Here is a 27,962-nt window from a genome sequence, read left to right on the forward strand (position 1 = left end):
CAAATCTTTGCGAAGGCGTTTCCGCAGATCCCCACGTGGCTGCTGTTGCCGGCACGTGGGCATCAGCGTAAGAGGCCACTGCCGCTGCTGTTCCGGGTCAAGGGACAGACTAACCTGAGGGTCGGTGACGCGCCCAGGGTCCTTCCTTTGCTGCTGTGAGGATGGATATGTAATTTTTAGGGCCAGGATCCTTCCAGACCAGACCTTTCTCCTCCGCTACCGCTACCCTCCAAAGATATTTATTTGGAGATCTTCTGGAGATCGAGCTAGGCATCTCCGGTGGGCGCTGAAGTGGGACGCTAAGTTGGCACACACTGCTGGCTAATCGGTTCATGCCTTCCTCCCTCATGCCTCGGTTCAAGCCTCCACTGCTTGAATTCAAACGCTGTTGATTTAGAGGCTGACAGATAAGCCTCTTGATCTTGAGAAGTTGTTCCTAAAGGCTTGAGGATTCTTACACATAGCAGTCTAAGTCACACTTCCTCCCAGTTCTAAGCTTGCCTTGCTCCTCTCCTTTTGTCATTTTGCTTTCCAAAACCCCGCTGGGCAGATAAACCATGAGATAGTAGCTAGCTTGGTAAGGGAAGAGGAGGGGCACACACCCACGACAAAAATTGGAATAATCCTCTGAAGGAGCACACACAGAAAATAGAAATCTCAGCTATTCCAGGCGAGGTCTTGCCTAAAGGCAGAGGTGAGGTGGGAGGAGACCGCTGAAGTGGTTCCTTCCTACCTCAAGCAACTTTGTTCTTGGAGAGTGTTTTGTTTTGTTTTTTAAGGGTGAAAATGAGAATGTAAATCCGGGTTTTTCTTGGAAAGATTAATTTCACTAATTAAAAAGGTGTGGGGAAGGGAAGCTAGATAAAAAAAATCTCATTTCACTCCTTTGCTAAATGTTTTTCAATTGCCCCAAAGGAAAAAAAAAAATTCAATTTCCTAAGTCTTTGAAAGTTTGCTTGGGCTCTAGCCACACAAATTTTACCAGCCCAGTCTCACACTGTTTCCTGATATTTCTGAGCTCCCTGAAATCACCAAGCTCTCTTCTCTCAGGGGTCCTGGCATCTGCAGTTCCCTCTGCCTGGAACATGGCCACACTCTTTTGCTGCTTATCCTTCAGGTCTCAGATTTTTTACTTCTTCCAGGAATCTTTTTCTAACAGTGCCTGGCAACCTTTTATGAAAATCAACAATGACAACATTGTATAAAAAGTGGCGTGGCAGTTATATATGACTTATGGGGGAGACATGAAGGTTCTCTGAAAAACGCAAGGATGAGGGATTTGTATGTTTATTTCTATTAAAATGATTATACTAATATTGACCCAACATCAGGAAGTTGATGTCTCTTGCAAGGCAAGGAAAAACTTTTGAACTTTGTTCAGGTTAAGAAGTGTCAGGTCTGGCCCTTTGTGTCCCTCCCTCTGCCTGTTGTCATTTAGACGTGAGGCTCCAGAATTTCTATAGTGGAGGGGTAGGTGGGTTAGGGATGGTAATTTGCAATAGTAGGGCTTGAAAATGCATCTGCATGGTACTTACACGTTAGGAAAATTGTTTTTGATCTTAGATAGTCCTTAATAGGGAGCCCCAAACTCCTGCTCCATGGCTACAGTTGTCCCTACCACTGCTCCTCACTCTTTGCTTGGTTTTCTGGAGGAGGGGACAAGACCGGAGATGGGGAAGAATTTTGAGTTCCAAGGGTGAGGGGTGATGGCAGAGGTACTACCATTTACTGAGGACCTACTACATGCCGTGCATTTGTACTCGTTATTTTTTTTATCTTCCACTCCTCCCAAAGTCTCTATGAGGTATTGTCTAATATAGCATAGCAGTAAATAGCACTCTCTTTGGAAGCAGGTAGATGGAATCTTTGCTAGTTGTGCGACCTTGGAAAAAGTTTAGCCTAAGACTTAGTTTTTTCATCTATAAAATGAGAATATTGACTTCTACATCGAAGGGTTGTTGGGTGCGCAATAGCGACAATACACACGGAGTAAAGAAACAGGATCAGGTTTAATAATTTGCTCAAGGTCATATAACTCAGTGGAATACCGATTCCAGTTTAGCCAATTCGACAGCCAAAGTCCTTTCCACTACCACTTTATAACTAGGTATAATCGTTTTGAGCAAGTTTTGATGAGTTTTCTGGGACTTCGATTCCTCATATGTAAAATACAGAGTTCATTCATTAAACTCTTGAGTCTAGGCGTGAACGTAATGGAGATTGCAGTTCCCTCCTCCTTCCTTTTTTTATTCTACATAGGCCATTTATCTTTAATTTCTAAAATGGACCCTGCAAACACTTCACCAAGTGGGCGCAGCTGCACAAACATAATTATTTAGATTCCTCTTTATTTCCTCGTCTACCCTCTTCCACCTAGGATCCCGCCCCACCCAACCCAGGCCACGCCCTGGCGTGTGACGTCAGCACGCCTCGTGCGTCGCGGCGCGGCGCTCACTGGGGGCCCGGCTTTCGCCCGCTGCTGCCGCCGCTGCCGCCGGCCGCGGCTGCTCTCCCAAGATGGCGGCTCCTCCGGGCGAGTACTTCAGCGTTGGGAGCCAGGTGTCGTGCCGGACGTGCCAGGAGCAGCGGCTGCAGGGCGAGGTGGTAGCCTTCGACTACCAGTCCAAAATGCTGGCTTTAAGTATCCTTCCCTGCGCGGAGCCCAAGGCCGGGCCGGCGTGTATGTGCGGTGGTGGTGGGGGGGGGGGGGGCGGGGGACGACAGCGGTGGCTGGGGCCTCTCCGGGCCTAGGGGCGACCGGCTACCGCGGCGCTCGGAGCGCATGCGCACGGCCCTGAGCTCCCCTCCCCCTCTCGCGGGTCCCTCGGTCCGCGGTGGGGACCCTGTCCCCCACGCATTGTGGGAGCTGGGCCCCGTACGAGGGTGGGTGGGTGGAGGGGGCTTGACACGCGGGTGGCTTTTCGGGACGAACGCTAGGAGAGAGGACACAGTGATTAGAAGAGGGGTGGTCGTGGGAGGGGGCTGGGGAATGGAGCCCGGATGGAGGCGGGGAGGGTAAAATTCTGTGGGCACGGGGTGTGTAGAGTAAGGAACTGCTAGTGGGACAAGGGTATGGAGTTTAGGTGGTTTGTCTGCCGATGGGATTTGGTCCAAGAAAGGGCGGTGGGGTAGTGACCAAATGGGTCTCTCCTTTTTGGGGGGAGAATAACTGCAGGATAGGAGTTTGTATCTGAACTGGGGATGGGGCTTGTTTTCCTGGTGCTTGTGTGGGTGCGCGTGGTGCCAGTGGGGGCGGGGAGTGCTGAATTTTGGGCTTCTCAGTCATATGGAAATTGCTATTTTGGGGATGTTTGTGTTGGAAACCTGGTGCAGAGAGAGGACCACGTTTTTCGGGGGCTTATGGGTTACAGGTGAAAGAGTAAGTTATATTCTCTTGCTCAGCCCAGCGCATGGAATCCTGATTTTCCATAGTAGTAGCCTTCCCTTTGGAAAGTGGCAGTGTTAGAATGGAAAAAGTAGCGTCTTCGGGGTGGAAATGATTTCTGAATTACTCCAGGAAAGTCATTCTTGGAAACAAAATACTTCCTGGTTGTAATAAATGTGCCACCCCTTCCCCTCTTATTTGAGCCACAGGTGGGTTTATTTGTTTTTTTTTTTTTTTCTTGGAGTAATTTTTTAATGGCACCTTTCAAAAGGAAGTTTCTTTCTGAGTCAGTTGCCTTTGAGTGGCAAGTGTTTTAATTTATTTAACCACTAGTCCTAGATTTCTAGCTTAGGAAGATGTCCTTTGAAACTAATTACAGCAAGAATAGTTTTGTTTTTGTTTTTGCTTTTTTTTTAGGGCTGTACCCAACAGCATATGAAAGTTCTCAGTCTAGGGGTCTAATTGGAGCTACAGCAGCTGGCCTTCTTCACAGCCACAGCAACGTGGGATCCAAGTGGTGTCTGCGACCTACACCACAGTTCATGGCATTGCCAGACCCCTAACGCACTGAGCGAGACCAGTGATCAAACCCATATCCTCATGGATACTAGTTGGATTATTTCTTCTGCACCACAATGGGAACTACTTGGTTGTGTTTTTTAAATACAAGAATACATACCTGGATTAAAGACCATTTACATTAGTGGTTTAATTGGAGGGGTTTTGGAATGAGAAATTACTCTGCTTTTAACTGATATACAGTATGCTCTTAAATGGTCAGAGAATGAGTGAGTGAATGAATGAATGGATGGGTTAACTAGCTGGGTCACCTTGAGTGAGCTTCCTTTCTAGTGCTGTAGTTTTTTCCTGCAAAATGGGAAATCTCAAATCTGAAGAAGTGAAAAGAGCACTGTTCGGATATAGGAAGGATACCAAGAACAGAAAGTACTTGCTCTCCTGTGTGGTTCATTAGGTTCAAGGCAAACAGTATACCTACAGCATTAAAACCACGTCAAGCCTCTTCATAAAACCAGCAGAGAGAAGGTGACAGAAACCCTGTTGAGGCTTCCAGTTTTGGATTGTGTTTTCCTTTGAAAAGCTTGAGATCCCTTGGTCGTGGGGTTGGTTGATCGGGAGGAAGGTGACAGGCAGAGATTTCCTGAGGAGAGCTGATTCTCCTGAGGCCACCCTCTTGCTTGTGGCATACCTTTTACACAAGTCATGTGTGAATTGTGTTTTCCATGTCCCTTTGGAATGTGTTAGTGCTCTGCTTCCCCCAATTTTCCTTAACTTTATTTTCTCACCAGAATGTCCCTCTTCCAGTGGAAAGCCCAACCACGCAGACATCTTGCTCATAAACTTACAGTATGTTTCAGAAGTGGAAATAATTAATGACCGAACAGAAACCCCTCCTCCCCTAGCTTCACTCAATGTTAGTAAGGTAAGGACTTGAGGGCAGTTCTGGCTCTCCAAAATGATGGGAAATTTGAGTCTCTTTGAGTCTTGGTGGCACATACATTGTCCATTGTTTTTTCATTTTTTTCACTAATTTACAATTGCTTGTATTTTCGGAAAAATATAGCAGTTTAGTTTTTCTGTTTATTCCTGGATATCTTCAGATTTTAAGAAATGTCTTAATGCCCAAATGGGGAAATAGAGTTGAGAGCTGGCTTTTGTCCTTTGGGAGAGGGCTTGTTTTTACTTCTTAACCTGGAGTCCATATGCATGAACTTGATGTTGGTGGGGTGTTGCTTCTCAACCTCCTGAAATTTGTGTGTTTGTGCACAAGTGAGTTTATGTGTTTCCTGGGTGAAGATCTGAAGTATTTTTCAGGTTCTCAGGAATTCATGACCTACAAAGATTTGAAAACCACTGCACTAGAGCTTCATTTTTGTTTTTATGTTTGAACTTTGAGGTCTAACAAAGTTAGAGGTTTAGGGAGTTCTCTTGTGTGGAAAGGATTAAGGATCCAGCATTGTCACTGCTGTGGCTTGGGTTCACTTCTGTGGTTCCCATCCCTGGTCTGGGACCGTCCACGTGCTGCAGGCACTGCCAAAAAAAAAATTTAGAGGTTTAGGATATTCTAATCTTGGAAATCCAGATTGATTTTGGGGAGCCCTCAAATAACTTTTCTCATTCTTCATTTCTGTTAGCCAAGTATGGGGGAGTACTTGGAATACCCTTTCAGAATAACTGGAGCTGTATCTATCAAGGACTCAGTTTAATGTCACCTCTTCCAAGAAGTCTTTTCTGATCAGCCAGGCTAACGTGATTTGCCTCCATTATTCTCTCTTATAGTATCTTATCCTTGAAAGATAAGGTGACATGTTTATAGTCTAATCTGGGACATTTTTGAGAGTAAAGGGTGAGGGGTGCTTTTGTTGTACACTGAGACAAGCATGAATTGGTGTGTCCTGGGAAAATTGGGACTTAAGGTTATCCTATTCATAGCCTTTTTGTAATCATAATTGTATATTATTTGTTTTCTTTTCTTTTTTGGTCTTTTTGCCTTTTCTAGGGCCACTCTCTTGGCATATGGAATTCCCAGGTTAGGGATCTAATTGGCGCTGTAGCCATCGGCCTACACCATAGCTCACAGCAACACCAGATCATTAACCTGCTGAACAAGGCCAGGGATTGAACCCACAACCTCATGGTTCCCCAGTCGGATTCATTAACCACTGCGCGATGGGAGCTCCCATTTGTTTACTTTTCTATCTCACTAAACTTTGTTTTGTAGGGATGGGAATATTCTTGCTTTGTTCATCACTGAATATACAGAGCCTTGCACAGAGTAGGTGCTTCATAAATATTTGTTGAATGACTGATTTAGACATTCATCTTTTGTAGCAGCTACCTTTTCTTAAGTATTTTAAATTTAGTGTGGTGGAAGTTTTTCCCTCTGTGAGTTTTGTAATAATGTATAATCTCTTGCTTCTCTTGGGAATTTGGTATGTTTGCGACAATTCAGCAAATCGAGGAAACAGACAGCTGGAAAAACAGAGGGTGACTGAGGCTGGCAGTATGTAGTTACCTCAGATCTGGAGCACCCTTTTTTCTAAATTCCAGGGAAACACCAGTGTTTTTCAGTGATGTTTGAAGATAGATTTAGAAGGGTCTTGGGGGAGTGCCCATCGTGGCTCAGTGGAAATGAATCTGACTAGTATCCATGCAGACGAAAGTTCCATCCCTGCCCTTGCTCAGTGGGTTCAGGATCTGTCGTTGCCATGAACTGTGGTGTAGGTCTCAGAAGAGGCTTGGATCCTGCGTTGCTGTGGGGTAGGCCAGCAGCTGCAGCTCTGATTTGACCCCTAACCTGGGAACGTCCATGGGCCGCCAGTGCGGCCCGGAAAAAAAAAAAAGAAAAAGAAGGAAGGGTCTTGGGTTTCATATTAAAGGCTGTTGCATAGAGAGTATCCCATTCTTAGAACTGTAGATTGTTTTGAAATCCTGGCCTGATCCCCCTGTTAAAGTATAGGAGATTTTGCTTTTTTTAGGGCCACACCTGCAACATAGGGGTCGAATCGGAGCTACAGCTGCTGGCCTACACCACAGCCACAGCAGTGCAGGATCTGAGCCCAGTCTGTGACCTACACCACAGCTCACGGCAACGTCCGATCCTTAGCACACAGGGCAAGGCCAGGGATTGAACCCACGCCCTTATGGATACTAGTTGGGGTCTTAATCTGCTGAGCTACAACAGGAACTCCCTAAAGTAAGAGATCTTTTAACAGTCTTCTATTAGCAGAAGAAATTTTCAAAGGTTCAGGTAAAATAGTTTATGCCTGGTATGTTGAGGGTAAAAGTAGGCTCTAAGTTATCCTTTAGCGTTTGTGGGGTATGAGAAGGTTGTCACTAAATAACTGAACCTTTAGTGAGTAGTTGAGGGAAGATTATCTGAGAGAGGGATGGTTTTCTCAAATTTAAAAGATCTAGATCTGCTCTCGTGACCACCGAGTACCATCGTTTATCTGAGGGAAGGGCTGGAGTAGTGTGGGTGGGACTGTTAAGTGGGAGCTGTTAAGAAGCAATTCTGGGAGTTCCCATCATGGCGCAGCGGTAAACGAATGTGGCTAGGAACCATGAGGCTTCGGGTTCGATCCCTGGCCTTGCTCAATGGGTTAAGGATCCGGCGTTGCTGTGCGCTGTGGTGTAGGTTGCAGATGTGGCTCGGATCTGATGTTGCTGTGGCTGTGGCATAGGCTGACGGCAACAGCTCCAATTAGACCCCCAGCTTGGGAACCTCCATATGCCGTGGGTGCGGCCCTAGAAAAGAGGGAAAGAAAAAGAAAAAGCAGTTTTCTTCTTACACTTGACCTCAGATATATGTAGTTCTTGGTTATTAGTTTGTGGATTATCTTTGCCTTTAGGGTTTTGCTTTCTGCTGGTTAGTTGTCTACTAGCATTGTTATAAACTAGTTATTTACTCTTTCGGGAAAGCAGCAGGAAGTATTATGTTAGGGAATACTAGAAGTCTTTACTTTTCTAACTTGTGGCCTGCTTGCCAAGTTTTGAAAAAGGTTTGCTGGGAAGAGGAGTCAGAACCTAAAGACTAAAATTAGGTTGGAGGGCTGTCTTTGGGTTTCATGTATTCATTCTTCCATTTGTAGAAGTTTACGACTAAGCTATATTGGTTTTCCTTTGAAACCAATCTTTGAGGATGCTTTGATTCTTTCTGAGATTCAGTTGGAATTGGAAGAGCTGTTGGGCTGCTACTGAAAACAGCTAATCTGTGCAGCCACATGTTGCTTGAATGACCTGGAAAATTCATCTCATTTAAAAATATAGACTTATGGAGTTCCTGTTGTGGCTAAGGGGTTAGCAAACCCCACTAGGATCCATGAAGATGCAGGTTCGATCCCTGGCCTCACTCAGTGGGTTAAGGATCTGGCGTAGCCGTGAGTTGTGGTGTAGTGGTGTAGGTTGAAGACTCAGCTTGGATCCCTAGTTGCTGTGGCATAGGTCATAGCTATGACCTATGTTGCACTTGGGGCAATGCTGGATCCTTTAACCTACTGTGCAGGGCTGGGGATTGAACCCGCACCTCCACAGTGACCCAAGCTGCTGCAGTCAGATTCTTAACCCACTGCACCTGGCAGGAACTCCTTGTTTTGCTTTCAGTTGGCACTTTCACTGCAGGCTAAGACACATCTGTCCACAGCAGTGAGATGTAAGAGGAAGCTTGTGAGAGAACAGTGGGGTCCAGAAGATAGAAGTGTTACTTATTTATTTATTGGTCTTCTGAGGGCCACACCTGTGGCATATGGAGGTTCCTAGGCTACGGGTCAAATGGGAGCTGCAGCTGCTGGCCTGTGCCACAGCCACAGCAATGCCAGAGCTGAGCCACATCTGCGATCTTCACCACAGCTCATGGCAGTGCTGGATCCCTAACCCACTGAGCAAGGCCAGGGATCGAACCTGTGTCCTTCTGGTTCCTCGTTGGGTTTGTTACCGATGAGCCACACCAGGAACTCCTAGAAGTGTTTTTTGGTTTTTTTTTTTTGGCTGTGCCTGCAGCGTGAGGAACTTCCCAGGCAAGGGATTGAACCTATGCCACAGTGGTGATCTCAGCTGCAGCTGTGACAGTGCCAGATCCTTAACGTGCTGTGCTGCAAGGGAACTTCAGAAGGCGGAAGCTTTGAATGTTAATTTTATCTTCTCCGAGGTAACATTGTACCCAGTAAAAGTGTTTCAAATTTACTGACTATACAAGTACAGAAGTACACCAAAACCAATCATAAGTGAGATTCAGGTTATTCACCATGTGGCTTATTAGTTTCCGCTCTTGTGGAAAGTTTAAATATTGCATGAGGATGAGAGCCCAGGGTCCACATGGTAGGGTGAAGTAAAGTGTTTCTTAACAAGTTCCTTTGAATTGACTCCACATCTTGTTCTCTGGGCATAAAGATTGCCCATGTAGTGTTCTCAGATGATTTGGAACATGTCAACATTAACAAAGTTCTTTTTTATGTAGCATTTATCAAATGTTTACTGAAAATTATTTTGTGCAAGGCATTGTGGTAAGCACTGTTGGAGACCATACCTTAAATTTTTTTTGTGCTTTACAGTTTACAAAGAGCTTTGGCACATCTCATTTCATCCTTACAACTATGCTTTCTGGGTTTTTTTGTCTTTTTGCCTTTTCTAGGGCTGCTCCCACGGCATATGGAGATTCCCAGGCTAGGGGTCCAATCGGAACTCTAGCCGCCGGCCTACACCAGAGCCACAGCAACACGGGATCCGAGCCGAGTCTGCAACCTACACCACAGCTCACGGCCACACCGGATCCTTAACCCACTGAGCAAGGCCAGGGATCGAACCCGCAACCTCATGGTTCCTAGTCGGATTCGTTAACCACTGAGCCGAGCCATGAAGGGAACTCCAATGCTTTCTGTTCTATAAGAGTATATTCTTTTCCTTTTAGCTTAAGAGTTGAGAAAACAGACTTATGGGTTTGTGACTTGTTCCAAGTTATATGGCTAGTAGTCTGGGAACTAATATTTTCGCATGCCACCCTCTGAACTGGCAGTTTATAGACATCTCATTTAATCCTAACAATAGTTCTTATGGTGTAGGTACCATCACCGTCTTACAGAAGAGTAAACTGAGTTTCAGAGAGGATGAGTCAGTAGCTCAAGGTCATTCAACAAGTAAGTGATAGAGCTGGGATTCGAACTCAGGTCTGATGTTTTGGTGGCAAAGTCCCATGATTTTTCTACTTCGGTGTGCTTAGCCCTAGTTGTAGAGTGGTTTGGTGAAATGAAACGAGTACGTGAATATCTGTAATACTAAGTAATATTTCTGAGTAGAGAGAAACTTTTTTGGTGTGCGGTCAGGAGCAGTATGGTCTAGTAGAAAGAACATGGGAACCAAGTGGATACGTCTTTAAATCACTTCTCTGCCTCTTAACCTTGCTAAGCATCAGTTTTCTCACTGTAGGAATGGGATAGTGTTAGTACCTATCTCATAGTGTTAGGAGGCTAATGTCAAGTTGACCACAGTTGGCAGATGTTAGTCCTATTCTGCCTTAGCTTTGTGTCGCCAGTTGCTATTCCTTGAATTATAGTATAGGAGCAGGATGGAGGAAGAGGGGCAGTATGACAAAGGGAAGCAGCCAGAACATTGACACTGTTACTATGTAAGTCTTTCCTGATACTGGTCTGACATTGATATGGAAGTTTCAGGGCCAGGGATTGAATCCGAGCTGCAGCTGTGACCTATGCCACAGCTGTGACAATGCTGGTTCCTTAACCCACTGTGCCAGGCAGGGGATTGAACCCTCACCACCACAGAGACGACACGGATCCTTAACCCTCTGTGCCACAATGGGAACTCCATATCTGACATTAATTTATGTATCAGAACTTACCAACCCAAGACTGGGGAAAATCAAAATTGTATTGGAAACCTCTTGTTGATGACCAGAATTAACTTGAATTTCCAGAGCAATATTATCAAGTGACATAAGTAAGTCAACACTTGCCTGAGTACTAGAGGTTACAGTGAGCAGTCACAGGACCTAGGAAGTTGTGCTTTCATCCTTTGAGACTTACAGGGAAAAACTCACTGAGAAAGCGAAGGCAAGTGTGTGTAATCATTTGTTTAGATAAATGCCTCCTGTGCATCAAATGAGATGTGCATGTTATCACTTTGCTGATTTGGAGAAGACTTCCTGAAAGATGTTTGTATGTTTTGGTAGGGGAGCAGGAAAAGGGACAAAGCGTGGAATGTTGCACTCCACAGAGGAGGCATCCACCTCCCTTGCCAAACCATTGACAGATCTTTCAGCCTGTTTTGAGGTTTGTTTTTTTCTCTTTTTCCTTTTTGGCCACTCCATCGCGTATGGAGTTCCTGGCCCAGGGATCAAATCCGAGCCACAGTTGGGACCTAAGCTGCAGCATCGCTGGATCCTTAACCCACTGTGCCCACTGTGCCAGGCTGGGGTTGAACCTGTGTCCCAGTGTTCGCAAGACACCGCCAATCCCATTGCACCACAGTGGGAACTCCTGTTATGAGTATTTATTACTCGTTCATACCTTACTAACCAGTAGTGAGTGATCAAATGGAAGAAGGGATTCAAAGAGCTTATCATTGGCACCTGATAAGAATTGTTAGGCTGCCTTTGGATAAAAATGATACTTGGCGATTGGTCTGGAGGTGGAGGGGCCTGGAAAGGATGAGAAAATGAGTCACAAAGTTCACTTTTAAAAGGAATGGACAAGAGTCCCCGTTGTCGCTCATTGGGTTAATTACCTGACATGGTGTCCCTGAGGATGCCTTTTTTTTTTTTTTTTCCTTCCGTCTTTTTGCCATTTTCTTGGGCCGCTCCTGTGGCATATGGAGGTTCCCAGGCTAGGGAGCTGCAGTTGCTGGTCCAGCAACTTGGGATCCAAGCCGAGTCTGCAACCTACACCACAGCTCATGGCAACGCCGGATCCTTAACCCACTGAGCAGAGCCAGGGATCGAACCTGCCACCTCATGGTTCCTAGTCGGATTTGTTAACCACTGAGCCACGATGGGAACTCCCCTAAGGATGTCTTTTTAGTTTGATCCCTGGCCTTTCTCAGTGGGTTAAAGATCCCTCAAGGCTGCAAGCTATGGGGTAGGCCTGCAGCTACAGCTCTGATTTGACTCCCAGCCTGGGAACTTCCATATGCTGCAGGTGTGGCTGTAAAAAAAAAAAAATTTTTTTTTTAAATAAGGAACTGATTGCTTTACCTTTAGGTGTGATGTCACATAGGGCAAGATTGACGTGGTTTTTGTTTTCAGTTCCAACCAATTTGAAAGCTAAGATTTAGCAAAACCTTATGGCTTTCAGTTGATATGAGGTATAATCCTCAAATATGAGTAAATTCCTGTGGTTTTGGTAGCTGTTGCATTGTGGCCTGTGTTCATGGACCTATCCTCTTAGCTGGGCCTGTGACCATATCTTGACCCTAATGTGGTGAGGTATGGAGTTAGCACCACATAGAACCAGTTCACTTAGCTGCCCTATGTCGAGGTAGGTATATATTGGTAGGAGGTAGATAGAATGTGTTCATATTATGTGTAAAAGTGGGAAGGGAAATAACTCCTTGTCTGGGGAAGGCAAGACTTTTTTGTCAGATAAAATTTTTCGGGCTTTTAGAAGCTACATATAACCTATTGGATCAATTTTTTTATGGCTGTACCCAAAGCAGATGGAAGTTTTTGGGCCAGGGATTGAATCCAAGCTGCAGCTGCAACCTACCCTGCAGCTGTGGCAGTGCTGGATCCTCGAATCTACTGTGCTGGGCCAGGGATCCTTGAATCCAGTCCCTGGCCCAGCACACCTCTGCAGCAACCTGAGCTGCTGCAGTCAGATTATTATTATTTTTTTCTTTTCTTTTTAGTTTAGGGCCACACCCGAGACGTAAGGAAGTTCCCAGGCTAGCTGCTGTCCTACACCGCAATCACAGCAACTCAAGATCTGAGCCATGTCTTTGACCTACACCTCAGTTTACAGCAACGCAGGATCCTTAACCCACTGGGCCAGGGATTGAACCCGAATCCACATGGATAGTAGTTGGGTTTGTTACCACTGAGCCACAGCGAGAACTCCTACAGTCGGATTTTTATCTCACTGTGCCACAGTAGGAACTCCCCTGCTTGTTCACTCGATTAAAATATGTTGTCGGAGTTCCCGTCGTGGCTCAGTGGTTAATGAACCTATCATTGATGAGGATGAGAGTTTGATCCCTGACCTTGCTCAATGGGTTAAGGATCCGGCGTTGCCGTGAGCTGTGGTGTAGGTTGCAGACGCAGCTCGGATCCCGAGTTGCTGTGGCTCTGGCGTGGGCCGGTGGCTACAGCTCCGATTGGACCCCTAGCCTGGGAATCTCCATATGCTGCGGGAGCGGCCCAAGAAATGGCAAAAAGACCAAAAAAAAAAAAAACCATGTTGTCAAGGCCACAGTCCCAAGTTAGAGTCCACGGGTAAGTTTTGCAACTGGCTGTGAGTAGACAGCTAGCTTCCTCCTCACAGAAGTGTCATAAAAATGCCAGTGTGGGGGAAGAGTAAGAGCTCATCACTGCGGAGTAACAGGGCCACAGTAAGTAGTAAGTGGTGTCAGATGAAGTCACAGAGGTGGAGTGATTGACTGCCATTTGCAAAACCACTAACCTTTGAAGGAAGTCACGTTCAGTGGCATTCAAACTTTGGGGTCAGACTGACAGCCATAGTAGGGGGTGTAGAGCTCCAGGCTAAGGCTCATGACTCAGTTCAGGCTATAGTGCATGGCAGCCAGCTGACTCAGTGGGGCCCTCCTTAGGTCAAGAGTTTGATTTTGAAGGGGGCTTTCTTTTTTGGGGGGGGGGGGGGCTGCACCTGAGGCATGTGGAAGTTCCTGGGCCAGGGATCGAACTTGGACCACAGCAATGACCTGAGCCACAGCAGTGACAATGCCAGATCCTTAACCTGCCGAGCCACTTGGGAACTCCTAAAGAGGGCTTTCTTGACATCACTGAGGGTGTGGGGAGGATCGCTGTCCACCCATAAAGACAAATTGCTTATCCCAAGTGTCTGGAGTCGTGCCACAGGGTGTGTTGTTGCAGCCACCTCTTCATTCTACCTCTGACACCGAGACGATTCAAAATAAGCACTTTACTGAGAGGTCAGTGGTGGTATCTCTTACAGTGTTAAGAAAGAAGTATTCTAACTGGTTTGATTTTCCTGGCAGAGATCAGGCTTGAGGGACAGAAAAAAAACAAGTGGTGCAGTCAGGTTCTAGCATCGGAATTTAAGACTAGCTTAGGTAAATACCAGAAACTACCCTGGAGAGTGAAGCAAATTGTACATGAACTACAAAATTAAACGATCTGTATACCATGCCAGAAGCTAACAGGGTGTGGTAGAATGTGGGGAGTTGGAGGAACTGGGTTCTTTTTACACCTGGGGTGCTAATGAATTGTTGTGTGACCATAAGTTATTTGCTTAACCATTGGGAACTGTTAGTTCTATGAATCTCTTAATAGTCAAGATTTTTTTTTCCTTTGATCTACCTTCCCTCTCTCCCCCTCCCTTCTTGGTGCTGGGAGTGTCAGGATGATTAAGACACTGCTTTTGCCCTCAAGAATCTCATGTTTGGGAGAGGTGAGGGACAGCAGCATTTCACTTTGCAGGGGGCAGCAAACTTTTTTTGTCTTTTTTTTTTTAGGGTCCCACCTGCGGCATATGGAGGTTCCCAGGCTAAGGGTTGAATTGGAGCTATAGCTGCTGGCCTACGCCACAGCCACAGCAACTCAAGATCCGAGCCACATCTGCAACCTGCAATGCCAGATCCTTAACCCACTGAGTGAGGCCAGGGATCGAATCTGCGTCCTCATGGATGCTTGTCAGATTCATTTCTGCTGAGCCATGACGACGGGAACTCCAGCAAACTTTCTATGAAGAACTCAATAGCAGATGTTTTCCGTTTGCGGGCTATACGTTTTCTGGCACTATCAACTTTGTAGCAAAAGCAGCCATGGATGATGTGTAAACCAATGGGCATGGTCTTTCCAATAAAACTTAACTAAAACAGGAGATTGGCTGACTTCAGCCCTCAGGCTGGTTTGCCAGTCCCTGGCATAAAGTAGTGAACATTTCAGGGAAAGCTTCTCAGATGTAGCAGTGGAGTAGGATCTTAAAGAATAAATAACAGTTAGATAAAAGGAAGGAAATTAAATGCAATCAAGCTGATTTGGATTGGTTTCAGTGTGTCCATCTCTGCCATTTAAAAACATTGCTGGAGTTCTCGTTGTGGCGCAGTGGTTAACGAATCCGACTAGGAACCATGAGGTTGCAGGTTCGATCCCTGGCCTTGCTCAGTGGGTTAAAGATCCGGCATTGCCGTGAGCTGTGGTGTAGGTTGCAGACGCGGCTCAGATCCCGTGTTGCTGTGGCTCTGGCGTAGGCTGGCAGCTACAGCTCCGATTAGACCCCTAGCCTGGGAACCTCCATATGCCGAGGGAGCAGCCCTAGAAAAGGCAAAAAGACACACCCCCCAAAAAACCCCACAAACAACATTGCTGTTCTGTCAGTGAGCTAAATTGGTGTTTTTTTGCAGAAGGAAGGGAAGGACTAGTTAAGTGCCAGTAATGGGTTAGATGTGTATCTTACCGAATTCCCATAACGACCCTTTTGGATGGGCTCCCCACGAGTGGACTAAGGCTCAGGAAGAGGTTATGCATCTTGCTCAGATTCATGTAGCTAGTGAGTGGTAGGTAGGAGTTTGGGCTGGAATTTCTTTTGATGGTGGGTATGGGATGGCTGTTCTTTTTCACTTTCTCTGCCCTCAGAGCCCAGGAAATGACAGTACAGGGCTCTTTCACTATCTCTGAATAAAATCAGCTGTTTTGGAGTTCCCGTTGTGGTTCAGTGGTAATGAACCAGACTAGTATCTGTGAGGATGAGGGTTCGATCCTCGGCCTTGCTCGGTGGGGTTAAGGATCTGACGTTGCCGTGAGCTGTGGTGTGGGTCACAGATTTGGCTGGGATCTGGCTTTGCTGTGCCATAGGCCTGCAGCTGCAGCTCCAATTCAGCCCCTAGTCTGGAAACTTCCATATGCCATAGATGCAGCCCTAAAAAGAAAAAATCAACTCTTTATTCTATAAGCAAAGCCCCTATTGGCACATAAAATTAAAGGCATTTTCCAACTTACTATTCCAGTTATATTTTGTAAGATATTCTATTTAGGATTTATTGCCTCTGGCAGCTCTTACAGAAAGCAGGAGAGAGAGAGAGCCCTGAGCTTGCTGGTTAAAGGAAGGTTGGATTATATGGATTTTCGTGAAATAACCAACAAGCCACCTTCTTTGTGTTCATGATTATATTACAGTAATAATAATATTAGGAGTTACCACTGTAGCACAGTGGGTTAATGATCCAGCGTTGTCTCTCTGGTGGCCCTGGTTCCATCCCCAACCTGGTGCAGTGGGTTAAGGATACAGTGTTGCCACAGCTGTGGTGTAAATCACAGCTGCAGCTTGGATTTCATCCCTGGCCTTAGAACTTCTATATGCTGCGGGTGTGGGCAGAAAAGAAAAAAAAATAATGTCAACAGCTAATGTTTGTACAGTGCTTTGTAGCTCACCCAGTGCCTTCATGCATGTTATCTCTTAATCCTCGTGGCCGTGTTCGAGATGGCTTATTCGAGTGTATACTCTCACAGATAGGTCTTTGAGGTCAAATTTCAGCCTACACCCCAGCCAGTTTTTTCTCTGGCAGAGCTCGGTGGAAGTTCCACAGCAGGGCTGTTAGCAGGGACTCAGGACTAGGAAATTATTCTGTGGATGTCCAGGAGGTTTAGTTGTCTGTTGTAGCTGTTAAGTAGTGTTTGGTGACAAAATTACAAATAATAAGAAAAACTATTGACTTTGCTGGTAACTTTTTTTTTTTTTTTTTTTGGCACTCGCACAGCATGTGGAAGTTACCAGGTGGGGGTTGAACCTGCACCACCATAGCAACCCAAGCTGCCGCAGAGATAACACCTGATCCTTAACTGGCTGCACCACAAGGGAACTCCAATTAGCTTGCATTTTAAGCCAGGTGACAGATTAAACTTTGCTTACAGCGTGTACTGACTGACCTGAGGCTGGCCTGTATTGTACAACAGCAAAATGATGGTCAAAGCTTGGAGATTAAGGTTGTGCTGTGGCTCTTGGATTTTTTCATCATAGCTCAAAGCACTCATCATACCTTAACTTTCAAGTGCAGGAGACTTGCTTAACTTAGCTTCTCTAGTATTAGAAAATGATGGGTCCAGGGAATACCCATCAGTTTTGGCCTGAAACGCTTTCTCAGACAGGATCTATTTTCTTTTTTTTTTCTTTTTCTTTTTTTTTTTTTTTGGCTTTTTGCTATTTCTTTGGGCCGCTCCCGCAGCATATGGAGGTTCCCAGGCTAGGGGTCGAATCAGAGCTGTAGCCGCTGGCCTATGCCAGAGCCACAGCAACGCGGGATCCGAGCCAAGTCTGCAACCTACACCACAGCTCACGGCAACGCCGGATCCTTAACCCACTGAGCAAGGGCAGGGACCGAACCTGCAACCTCATGGTTCCTAGTCGGATTCGTTAACCACTGCACCACGACGGGAACTCCAGATAGTGCCAGATTCTTAACTCCCAGGATCTATTTTCTTAAAAGTATTCCTGTGAATTACCTTTAGCAAAAGAAGTAAGGAATGTCCTTGACTTTTAGGATGGGATTGGGACTTTTTTCAGAAAAGAGAAACCCTTCACTAAAGGGCAGACAATTGTGTTCTACACAGGGAGCATTGATGGAAATGTCAGAATTCACTGTTGAAAGAGAAGATGGCAGGAGTTCCCGTTGTGGCTTAGTGGTTAACGAACCCGACTAATATCCATGGGGATGCGGGTTCAATTCCTGGCCTTGCTCAATGGGTTACAGATCCAGCATCCTGGGCTGTGGTGTAGGTCGCAGATGTGGCTCAGATCCCGAGTTGCTATGGCTGTGATGTAGCCTGGCAGCTACAGCTCTGGTTCGATCCCCAGCCTGGGAACCTCCACCATATGCTGCGGTACAGCCCTAAAGAAAGATAATAAAATTGAACATAAAGAGAAGGCGGCAGCTGAGTCTTAAATTTTTTTTTTTTTTTGCTTTTTAGGGCTGCACTCACAGCATATGGAAGTTCCCAGGCTAGAGGTCGAATTGGAGCTACAGCTGCTGGCCACAGCCACAGCCACAGCAACTCGGGATCCCAGCTCACGACATTGCTGGATCCTTAACCCACTGAGTGATGCCAGGGACGGGATCTGCGTCCTCATGGATGCTAGTTGGGTTCATTAACCGTTGAGCCACGAAAGGAACTCCTGTTTTCCCTTTTAACAAACATTTTCTTTCACATTCAGATTTATAATTATATATTCAATAACAATTTAGACTTCTTTTAGGTGGAACTATCTGAATATAGTGCAGAGTTCAGAACACAAACCCTGAGCTTGACCCTCTGGGTTCAAATCCAGACTCTCCCACTTGTGACTTGGTGAACTTGGGCAGGTTTCTTGACAGATGTGCCTTAGTTTCTCCGGAGATTTATTAAGTAAGAATAATTTTTAGTCCCTATTTTACAGAATTGTTGTGCAGACTAAATGTTGAATATATGTAAAGTGTCTAGATTGGTGCCTAGCATGGCGTAAGTTCTCACTCAGCAAGTAAGCTCTTGGGATTTTCCTGTTTACTGCCAGGTGTCTTTGGCTCTACTGTTGTCCTGTTTGATTTAATGTTTTGATTCATTTTTATGTATTCTGGGACATGACTTCAAGTAGAGTTACCTTTTTTTGAGTTCTCAGCTGTCTGTGGTTGGAAAGAACAGTATTTCATTAGAAACTCTCAGATAGGAGCTTTCAGTGAGGGAGCAGGAGGACTTGAGGGTATTGATAGTTGGAAGAGATATTTCTGAGCCTGCTTGTTGCTAGCTAAGAATGAGGGCTTTCTAGGAGTGTGCCTCAGAAATGAAACAGCAGGAGCAAGCATGGGCTCTTAGGGTGACAGTTGTTCTTGGCTGCTTTGGTCTGCTATCTTCAGCCTCCATCAGGCAGGCCTTGCAGGCAGCACTGGCAGTTCCAGGGCAGCAGCTGCAGTGCTTCCTAATTCCTCTATGAGGGCAGCTGGTTGGAAGGCCTGAACATACAGGGGAGACAAACCAAGTGGAGTCAGTAGGTCACATTCAGCAGGTTCCTCTGTGGACTTTGCTTCCCTTGTTGGATCAGCTGTCACAGCCTGTTAAATACTTGGAGTAGGAATCCCTCTGGATTTCGCACAGCACCTGTGCCTTCCTGGTCTGGGTATGTGGAAGTAAGATGGCCCAGCTGGTGACTAAATGACAAGATGAGGTTATAACAAGATGCTTGGATTATGTTGTTGTGGCTGCTTCCTCTTCTCCATGTCATTGAGTGCAGGAAGAGATGTGTGTTGTTGGTGTTCATTAATTCACTCACTCAAGGGTTACCCAGCAGCAGGCATGACTAAAAGCCTTTTAATATTGATGTGCTTTGGTATCGAGTTCATACACTTTTCTCTGTTGCTATCTATAAATGGCCACAGGAGGAAGCACTGGTTAGTAGACAGGTATGAGTGTTTTCACTGGGAATGTACAGACTCAGAGGAGAGGCAGGTAAATGCAGGGTTTGTGCAGTTATTTCAATTAGGCTACATGCACATAAGTAACATATATTTGTAGGTTTTTGCTTTTCAGTTTGTCTGAACCCAGTGTATTCTTTGACATTCTTTAATGTTCTAACCAGTTAGTGCTTCTGTTTTGATTAGAAGAGAGGCCAGCAGAGCTGGCATGCTTGTATTGGAAATGAATGTAGTATGGTGATAGTTAGTGAATATAGAAATTGCAGTCCTGGAGTTCTCTTATGACGCAGCAGGTTAAGGATCCAGTGTTGTCACTACAGTGGCTCAGGTTGCTGCTGTGGGGCAAGTTTGTCTTGGGCCTAGGCCAAAACAAACAAACAAATAAATATTGCAATTCTAATGACCTCCCAAGCTTAAAGGGCACACCCTACGTCTTCACTGTTGGGGGGCAGCTTTTTTTGTTGTTGTCTTTTTAGGGCCGCACCCATGGCGTATGGAGGTTCCCAGGCTTGGGGTCAAATCAGAACTGTAGCTGCTGGCCTACACCATAGCCACAGCAATGCCAGATCTGAGCCACATCTGCGACCTACACCACAGCTCAAAGCGATGCCAGATCCTTAACCCACTGAGCGAGGCCAGGGATTGAACCTGCGTCTCATGGATGCTAGTCAGATTTCATTTCCGCTGAGCCACAGCGGGAACTCTGGGGGACAGCTTTTACCAGTTCTCTCCGGCGATTTGACAGTATCCATAAACTTAGTAACTTGGAGTACCTGGACCATTTATAGATACAAAAATATGATGTAGGGAAATGTAGAGCTACAGCTAACTTAGGGTAGAGTTAGTTACTTGCTTTAAAAAGGGGGGTTATCTACATTTTTCATGGGTTTTCAGGAACATATCTGAAAAGAGCAAGGTAATCTCCCTTCCCCTCTTAGCCCCCCCCCCCTTTTTTTTTCTTTTTGGCCACACCATGGCATGCAGAAGTTCCTGGGCTAGGGATCGAACCTGCACCACAACAGTGACAACACCGGATCCTTAACCTGCTGCGCTTCCAGGGAAATCCCCCTCTTAACCACAGTTTTGAGAGGAAACATTTCTAAATTCTTTTTTTGTGAAGGTAATCTTCCTTATGCCTGATTGATGCAGTCCTCTGTGGGAGAAATTTACCCCATTTGTACAACTTCTTAGTGAAAGCTGATCTCTGTAGTTGAATATTAGATTTAAGCATTTTTCAGATTGCCATGAAAAATAATCCATAGCGGTAAATCCAGATCCCCAAAGCATGATTGTAGGCACAGGTGGAGTCTCAGTTGAAGACACTGGGGCAAATTGAAATGCAGTCAGTTTACACTGATCTCTGCTGACTTTCCAAGGCTCTCCTTTGTATCATTTAGCATTTAGGATCTATCTACGATATGGGTTGAAATGGAGAATCATCTAGTCCATTCTCCTTTGCTTTCAGAGTCTTTAGAAGAGATCATACAACAGGTATTTGGGGGGGGGGGTTGAAATCACTGTTGTATAACCACTGTGTTGCTGTTACTCAGGCTGTCCAAATGGATCACTTTTGGCTGAAATTTATATCCTTTTTATTCTGCCTCTGACAAAAATTTAAAAGAGGTTCTTTTTCTAGTCTTTTCCTTCCCTCTTCTAGCTTAATTTGTTGGTTCCAGTCTGCACAGATGCTTGGTTTTCGTAAACCAACTCCTGTCTTCCAGAATGGGTGATGCTGTGTTTTTAAGCCTACTGTGTAGGTGACACGGATATTGGACTCTGAGTGCTATCTGTCTAGTCAACACAAACTTTATAGAAGCAGCTTTGTCTGGCCCAACATTGGGAGATGTTTTTGGTCTTCAGGAATAAATATTTTTTTAAAAGACCTCAAAGTGAGACACCCCCCCACCCCCACCCCCAGCTGCTTGCTCATGGGGTAAACATCTGCCTGACCACGAGCCATTTCCCAGGAGCTCTGCAGGAGCTTGGTTAACCCAAGAGAGCTCTGCTTCCCTCCAGTTGTCCCTTCTTTCCTTGGAGACTTCAGATTTTCTGAAGGGTTGTTTGGAAAGTGAGACTCAAGGAAACTCCTTGTTACCAGGGTTTTCTTGGTGACTGAGTAAGCTTTGCTTGTTGTAGCTTAAAATATACTACCATCAATTCTCTTTCCATACCAACTGAGTGCTTTCAAGCCATGAGGCTTTCTTGCTGCAGTTGGGTTTGTTCTGGGAATGCTGTCAGCCCTGTGCATTTCCTTCTCTACAAGGTTGTATAGCCTTGTGGGGCCAGAATGCTAGGACCTGGCATAAAAGATTATTTATTTACTGCTGCTCTGTCTGTCTCCATGTCCTGGGGACCAAGTAAAAAGGGAGCTCTGGCTTTAATTTAAATCACTGCAGAATTTTGGCCTTTCTTCCCTCTTTTACCCAGGGAGACTGGAATGACCGCATGTATGAGCCAGCTCTTCTGAGCTCACAGCCCCTCCTCCCTCAGGCAGTCTTTGAAACCCAGAATCCTTTGAGACTCCCCCATTCCCAATAACCTGATGGAATGCCTCCTTGTCATCATCAAACCCACATGTAATAAAGTGCTTCGCTTTACCAACGCTTAGGCACTGTGCTTGCTTTTCTCCCTGTAGAACTATATCTGCCATTGGTTTGAAGGGTCACTGTTAAAGAACATCAGTGTTTAAGAATTCTAAGCATCTAACATGAGTTCCCTTCGAAGGATCCACGAGGATGTGGGTTTGATCCCTGGCCTCGCTCAGTGGGTTAAGGATCCGGCGTTGCCATGAGCTGCAGGTGTAGGTCACAGATGCAGTTTGGATCCTGTGTTGTTGTGGCTGTGGTGTAGGCTGGCAGCTGCAGCTCCTGTTAGACCCCTAGCCTGGGAACTTCCATATGCCACGAGTGCAGCCCTAAAAGCAAAAAAAAAAAAAAACAAAAAACCAAAAAAAAAAAACCAAACAGAACCACAAAACTAAGTGTCTAGATAGTTTGGGAATGTGCTGGAGATATGATTTCTCTGCATTTAAAGAGCTGGTATTTGGCCTCAGATTGTGTGTTCTGTGTGTATGTTTGTGCACATGTCTTGAGTATGCTGCAACGTCAGGGTACTAAGTATATGTTTTTGTTCATGGATCTGGAAATTTCCAAATCATTTGTTTGACTTTGTTTATCCACAGTGTGTCTGTTTTGTCTTACACTCACTCAAATACACTCACTCAAATACACTTTGTATTTGAGTCTAGCAACCAATACCATGGGGGTGGGGACCAAAAATGTATTAAAGGGGCAGTAGGGATTGACCAGAGTACCCACTCCTACTAAGAGATTTACTAGATTTGAGTAGACTACCAGATTTTACTGGAATTTCTGATCAGTCTGTGATTGTTCCACTAGAGGGCAGTAAAGGAACAAACTTGAGGTAGAAAGCAGACCATTCCTTTTTTTTTTTAAAGAGCGTGGTAGCTATAGTCCAAGTTGAAGGTGGACCATATCCATGCTAAGATTTTCTTGGGTCTTGGCTCCCTATGGGAGCACAGATACTGGTACTAGAACAATAGAGTCTTTGGAAACTCAAATTCTGGTCTTTGAAGGTGTGGTAGACGTTAATTTCTAAACCTGAGGCTCTACCACAGTAACTTAAAAATTCTCAATCCTCTCCTTTCACAGGATTGTATACATTATCTTTTGTCTCTGACCATCACTTTTCCATCAGGTAGTCTCCCAATCATATCTAGAACCTCGCCCTGCTCTATTTTCTTCTTAGTACTTAGCCTTGTCTCAAGTTATCTTGTGTGTATTTTTGTTATTATCAGTCTCTTCTCCCCTCTTCAGTGCTATATCTCTAACTTGTTTCAATGAATTTCTGGCACATGGTAGGCATTCAGTAAGTATTGGAAGGAAAGGACGTTTGCCAGGAATAGTAGTAACCGTTCAGGTATATTGTGTGTGTTTTTGTTTGTTTACTTCTGGTCTCTGAGGAAACTGAATCTACCCAAACCAGTCTTTACCAGCATCTTTTCCTCACTTAGGTCCTGATTGTTGGGAATGATGAAGGTGAATGCTTTTCTGAGTCTCTTTCCTTTCCCCTACCTAGCTTGCCAGCAAAGCACGGACAGAGAAGGAGGAGAAGCTGAGCCAGGCCTATGCAATCAGCGCTGGTGTCTCCCTAGAGGGCCAGCAGCTCTTCCAGACCATACACAAGACGTGAGTCGGGGAGGGGAGCATAGGGGTCCCTTGCCTGGGGTTCATGCTGCCTGGCTATGCCGTCTGTTGGCCGATCTTCTGGTAGTTGTGTCCTTGAAAGTCACCAGGGTAGCCGGGTATTATGTTGTAATACCTCGATTTCAGGGATGCGATCCTTGTTGGCTTTCCCTGTGAAAGAATGGTGTACTCGACCACACGTTGTCTGCTCAGGGCTTTAATTTTTTCATCCCTGGAGCTTGGTTTTGGATTAGATTATCCCTAAGGGTCTCTCCCAGGCCTAGTATTGAATTATTTAGAACTAGTGATTTCTTTCTCTTTTATTATTTTGATCTTGTACCTTTCTCTAAAAGCTGATGCAGTTTTATTAAGGGAAAGTTATATCTGTCTCACTCGTGCCAGTTGTACATTGGGGTGAATGTTGGGAGTTAGGGAGAGCAGAAGGCCACCTTATTACCACCGCATAAAAGACATTTTGTCACAGCAGAAGTCATTTGACTCTCCAGTAGCTTCCTTAGCTGCTGAAAAACTGAAACATTTGACACTCCTCCTCCCCCTGCTGCCTTCTGTTACCCTATTTAACCACCTGGGTCTGGTGCACAGATGGCAGCTGGCATCAGAGCTGCTTGAGGCCATAATGTGAGTATCTGAACATTTACAGGTATGTCAAGGGACTCTCTTAGGAGATCAGTGGCCCTGAGTTCCCCCAAGTGTAAACTGGGATGGGTTTTCCCAGGCTGGCAAATACCCAGCTGTCTGATAATTGAGAGGGGCCAGTTTGAGGAGCAGTTTCCATTTTGAGTGCTGGGGAGCAGAGTGAAGATTGTAACGAGATGAGAGTTTGTTGGAGTTCCCACTGTGGCACAACAGGATCCGTGGTGTCTTAGGAGCACTGAGTTGTTCAGTTGTTCAGTTGAGCAGGTTCGATCCGTGGCCAGGGAGATCCATATGCTGCAGGGTGGCCAAAAAAAAGAAAAAAGATGAGAGTTCTGTCTTTTTAAAGACATTTCCTCCTAGGCCAGGGGTTGGCAGACTGCAGCCAACAGGCCAAATCTACTCATTTGTTTGGGTATCATCTGTGGCTGCTTTCATGGTGTAACAGTGGAATTCAGTAATTGTGACAGAGATTGTGTGGCCTGCAAAGCCTGAAATATTTGCTGTCTGACCCTTTATAGAAAAAATTTGCCAACCCCCGCCCTCGGCTGCTATTTAAGTTGAATCTAGTGGCCTGAGCCTAGCTGTTTCTTTCTTTTTATTTCTGCATTTTAGGGCCACACCTGTGCATATAGAAGTTCTCAGGCTAGAGGTCGAATTGGAGCTGCAGCCGCCGGCCTGTGCCACAGCCACAGCAATGAGGGATCCGAGCCGTGTCTGTGACCTACACCACAGCTCAAGGCAACGCTGGATCTTTAACCCAGTGAGCAGGGCTGAGGACAGAACACGAGTCCTCATGGATACTAGTTGGGTTTGTTAGCACTGAGCCACAACGGGAGCTCCCTAGCTGTTTATTTCTTTTCTTTCTTTGCTTCTTAGGGCCACACCCATGGCATATGGAGGTTCCCAGGCTAGGGGTCTAATCTGAGCTATAGCTGCTGGCCTAAGCCACAGCCACAGCAACACAGATTCCGAGCTGCATCTGCGACCCCACAGCTCACAGCAGTGCCAAATCCTCAATGCACTGAGCGAGGCCAGGGATGGAACACACAACCTCATGGTTCCTAGTCGCACTCGTTTCCGCTGTGTCACAACGGGACACTAGCTGTTTCTTTCTAATTCAAATTAGTTTGGGCTTCTGAGGCTGCCACCAAGTTTTCAGTGTTTTTTCAGGTCCTTAATGCTTCAGAGTAACTCTTGTTACTCTAATTCCTCCTTGGAATTAGTGTTCATCAATTTCATTGCTGTTCCTAGCTGCTGGCACCCAGGAAATGTTTCTTGGCTTCTTTTCCTTGTGGGCTGCTGGCATCTACTAATGAGCTAGGAACTTGGGGTTAGCTTTCTGGAGTTATTTATTCATCAGGCAGAAGGTATGGGATGCCCCACAGGAGCTAACTTTGACCTGCTCTCTTCTCCTTCCAGCATTAAAGACTGTAAATGGCAAGAAAAAAACATCGTAGTCATGGAAGAAGTTGTTATTACACCCCCATATCAAGTGGAAAACTGTAAAGGCAAAGAGGGGAGTGCACTGAGCCATGTACGCAAAATAGTAAGTAAAGGAGCCATGAAACCTTAGGGAGAGGATGATTCCTCGGCCTTCAGCCCTCCAGCATCAGGGCAGGACATTGCGCCGCAGTCTCTGCCCCTTCTGCCACAGCCAGCCCACGAGCAGCCCTGCCTGATCACCCTGCCTCTCTGCACTGTGGTGCTCTGCAGCCATGGCTGGGACACTCTTGGGGGATGGAGCCACTGGGCAGTGTGCAATAAAGCGAGTGGTCAACCCTGTGTCCTTTGCAGTGTGGCTTTTTGGAATTAGCCAGACCGTTCCACGGTATTGGGCCTCTTATCCCAGGCGGGGTTCTTCTCAGGAAGGGCTGGTTGGAATCCTGCATGTGTCATCTGACTTTCTAGATTGAGTTGCAGCATTGTAAACATTAACTGAGCACTGAGAGACCAATATCGTGGATGTGAAAAGTTTAGGACTGCAATTCCCCACCATCTCTTTATTCTGCACTTGTGTAAAGAGGGGAGAGGAGTTTGGGTCATAATCATCTCCCTTCACCTTCTGCTTCAGTTTATAGATTCACCTTCTTTTAGCCAATCTTAGGTGAAGCTGCAAAAAATGTGGCTGAAACAAGAGGATCCCCACCTACCTTGTTGGGAAGGCCACCAGACAGCAAGGGCAAAAGTGCTGAATAATCCATGAGCTGGACAGCCGGGACGGGCCTGTCGAAGTCTGGAGTGAACTGTTTGGGAGGCCTTGAGTGCCCATCTCTTTTTCTGATCTAGGCTGACTGGTCTCTTTCAGGTTGAAAAACATTTTAGAGACGTGGAAAGCCAAAAGATACTGCAGCGTTCACAAGCCCAGCAACCACAGAAGGAGGCTGCCCTGTCATCCTGAGTCCACACATACGGAGGACTCTTCCAGCATCCAGCCAAGGAGGCGATGGTGGTGGCTTCAGCGGAGGCAGGCCGGGGGAGGGAAGGGATTCTATATTTCCTGTTGGCTCTTGTTAACAAAGGGTCGGCATTTCCAAACCTTAGACTTGAACAAAGAAAACACCCAACAAAAAAGAACAAGAGAATAATTTAAAAGTTGAATCATTACTTGACTAACAGACTTTGGTCCACCATGTCCTTTTCACAGCCCACTTCTGGAACAGTCACCTTGTTAATTTTATTTTTGAAAATTCCTTTCCTGCTTTTCCCTTTCTCCTCTGACTTTCCTTTCCCAGTCTGACTCTGCCATTCTGGTTTTATAAGTGGCTACACTTGCCTTCTGAGTGATTGAAAGAAACTTTTACATCTTCTCTTCCAAAATAAAAGTAACAAGCTGACTGTGATACTTAAGCTGAGACTAGAGCAACAGACAGAGGTCTCACTTTAAATTTTTCCTATATTTTTTCTTTTTTTTTCTTTTTTTTTTTTTTTTTGCACAGGGCATGGCTTGAATTAGTTTTATTTTTCTTAACTTTAAATATATATATGAAAATATATATTAAAATGTTCTCTAAATATTTTCTGCTTCTTGCAGGTCTCTTTTTACTAGATCATGGCTGTTCTTCCCACCTCATCCCTCTGAAAATATAAATGTATTGCCCTCCCCACCACCCGTAGCCAGGCAACTAACCCGACTTAGTTCACAGCAAGAATCTCCTGCAGCACTTTGTAGAGCCAGTGTATGTGGATGGGATCTGGCTCTGAGGGTTCTTGGTGGCTTTTTGGTCTTTAGCTGTGTGTGTACCAGTGCTCACATTGGCAAAAACCTCAGGATTCTCCCTCTGCCTTTGTCTTACTTCATGGTACTAGAACTTCCTCACCACTCTCCTGTCTCCTAGACGGGAGCGTCAGCTGCCCTTTCTCCTGTGCCCTCTGCAGGAAAAACTATTTTGCATGGCATATCTCAGCTCCTCTTTGAGGGATGGTTTTCTTTTGTAAGAAACTTGGGGTGCACCTATCCCCACCTATAAGTCTGTATCCAGAGCCACTAGCCCAGGAGAAAGCTTGGGTGACCTATTGTTTCTGTTCTGCCGACCTCCTGTTCTTATGCCCTTCCCCACCCCCCATAAATTTTACAAGCTTATGACAAGTTTGTATGTGCTCAGCCAATGGGCAGA

The 27,962-nt window shown here is 45.6% G+C and overlaps 1 protein-coding gene across 1 annotated transcript; it reads left to right on the top strand.

Moving 5' to 3' along the window:
* The first annotated feature begins 2,377 nt into the window (after nt 1–2,377).
* LSM12 (LSM12 homolog) lies at nt 2,378–26,957 on the top strand. Its single transcript, XM_047757747.1, has 5 exons — nt 2,378–2,641; nt 4,693–4,826; nt 23,585–23,694; nt 25,768–25,894; nt 26,654–26,957. Exons 1-5 carry the CDS (start codon nt 2,518–2,520, stop codon nt 26,744–26,746), a joined length of 588 nt encoding a protein of 195 aa, XP_047613703.1. The 5' UTR covers nt 2,378–2,517; the 3' UTR covers nt 26,747–26,957.
* Nucleotides 26,958–27,962: the final 1,005 nt, after the last annotated feature.

This window comes from Phacochoerus africanus, chromosome 14, assembly GCF_016906955.1.
Source record: "Phacochoerus africanus isolate WHEZ1 chromosome 14, ROS_Pafr_v1, whole genome shotgun sequence".
Lineage (NCBI taxonomy): Eukaryota > Metazoa > Chordata > Mammalia > Artiodactyla > Suidae > Phacochoerus > Phacochoerus africanus.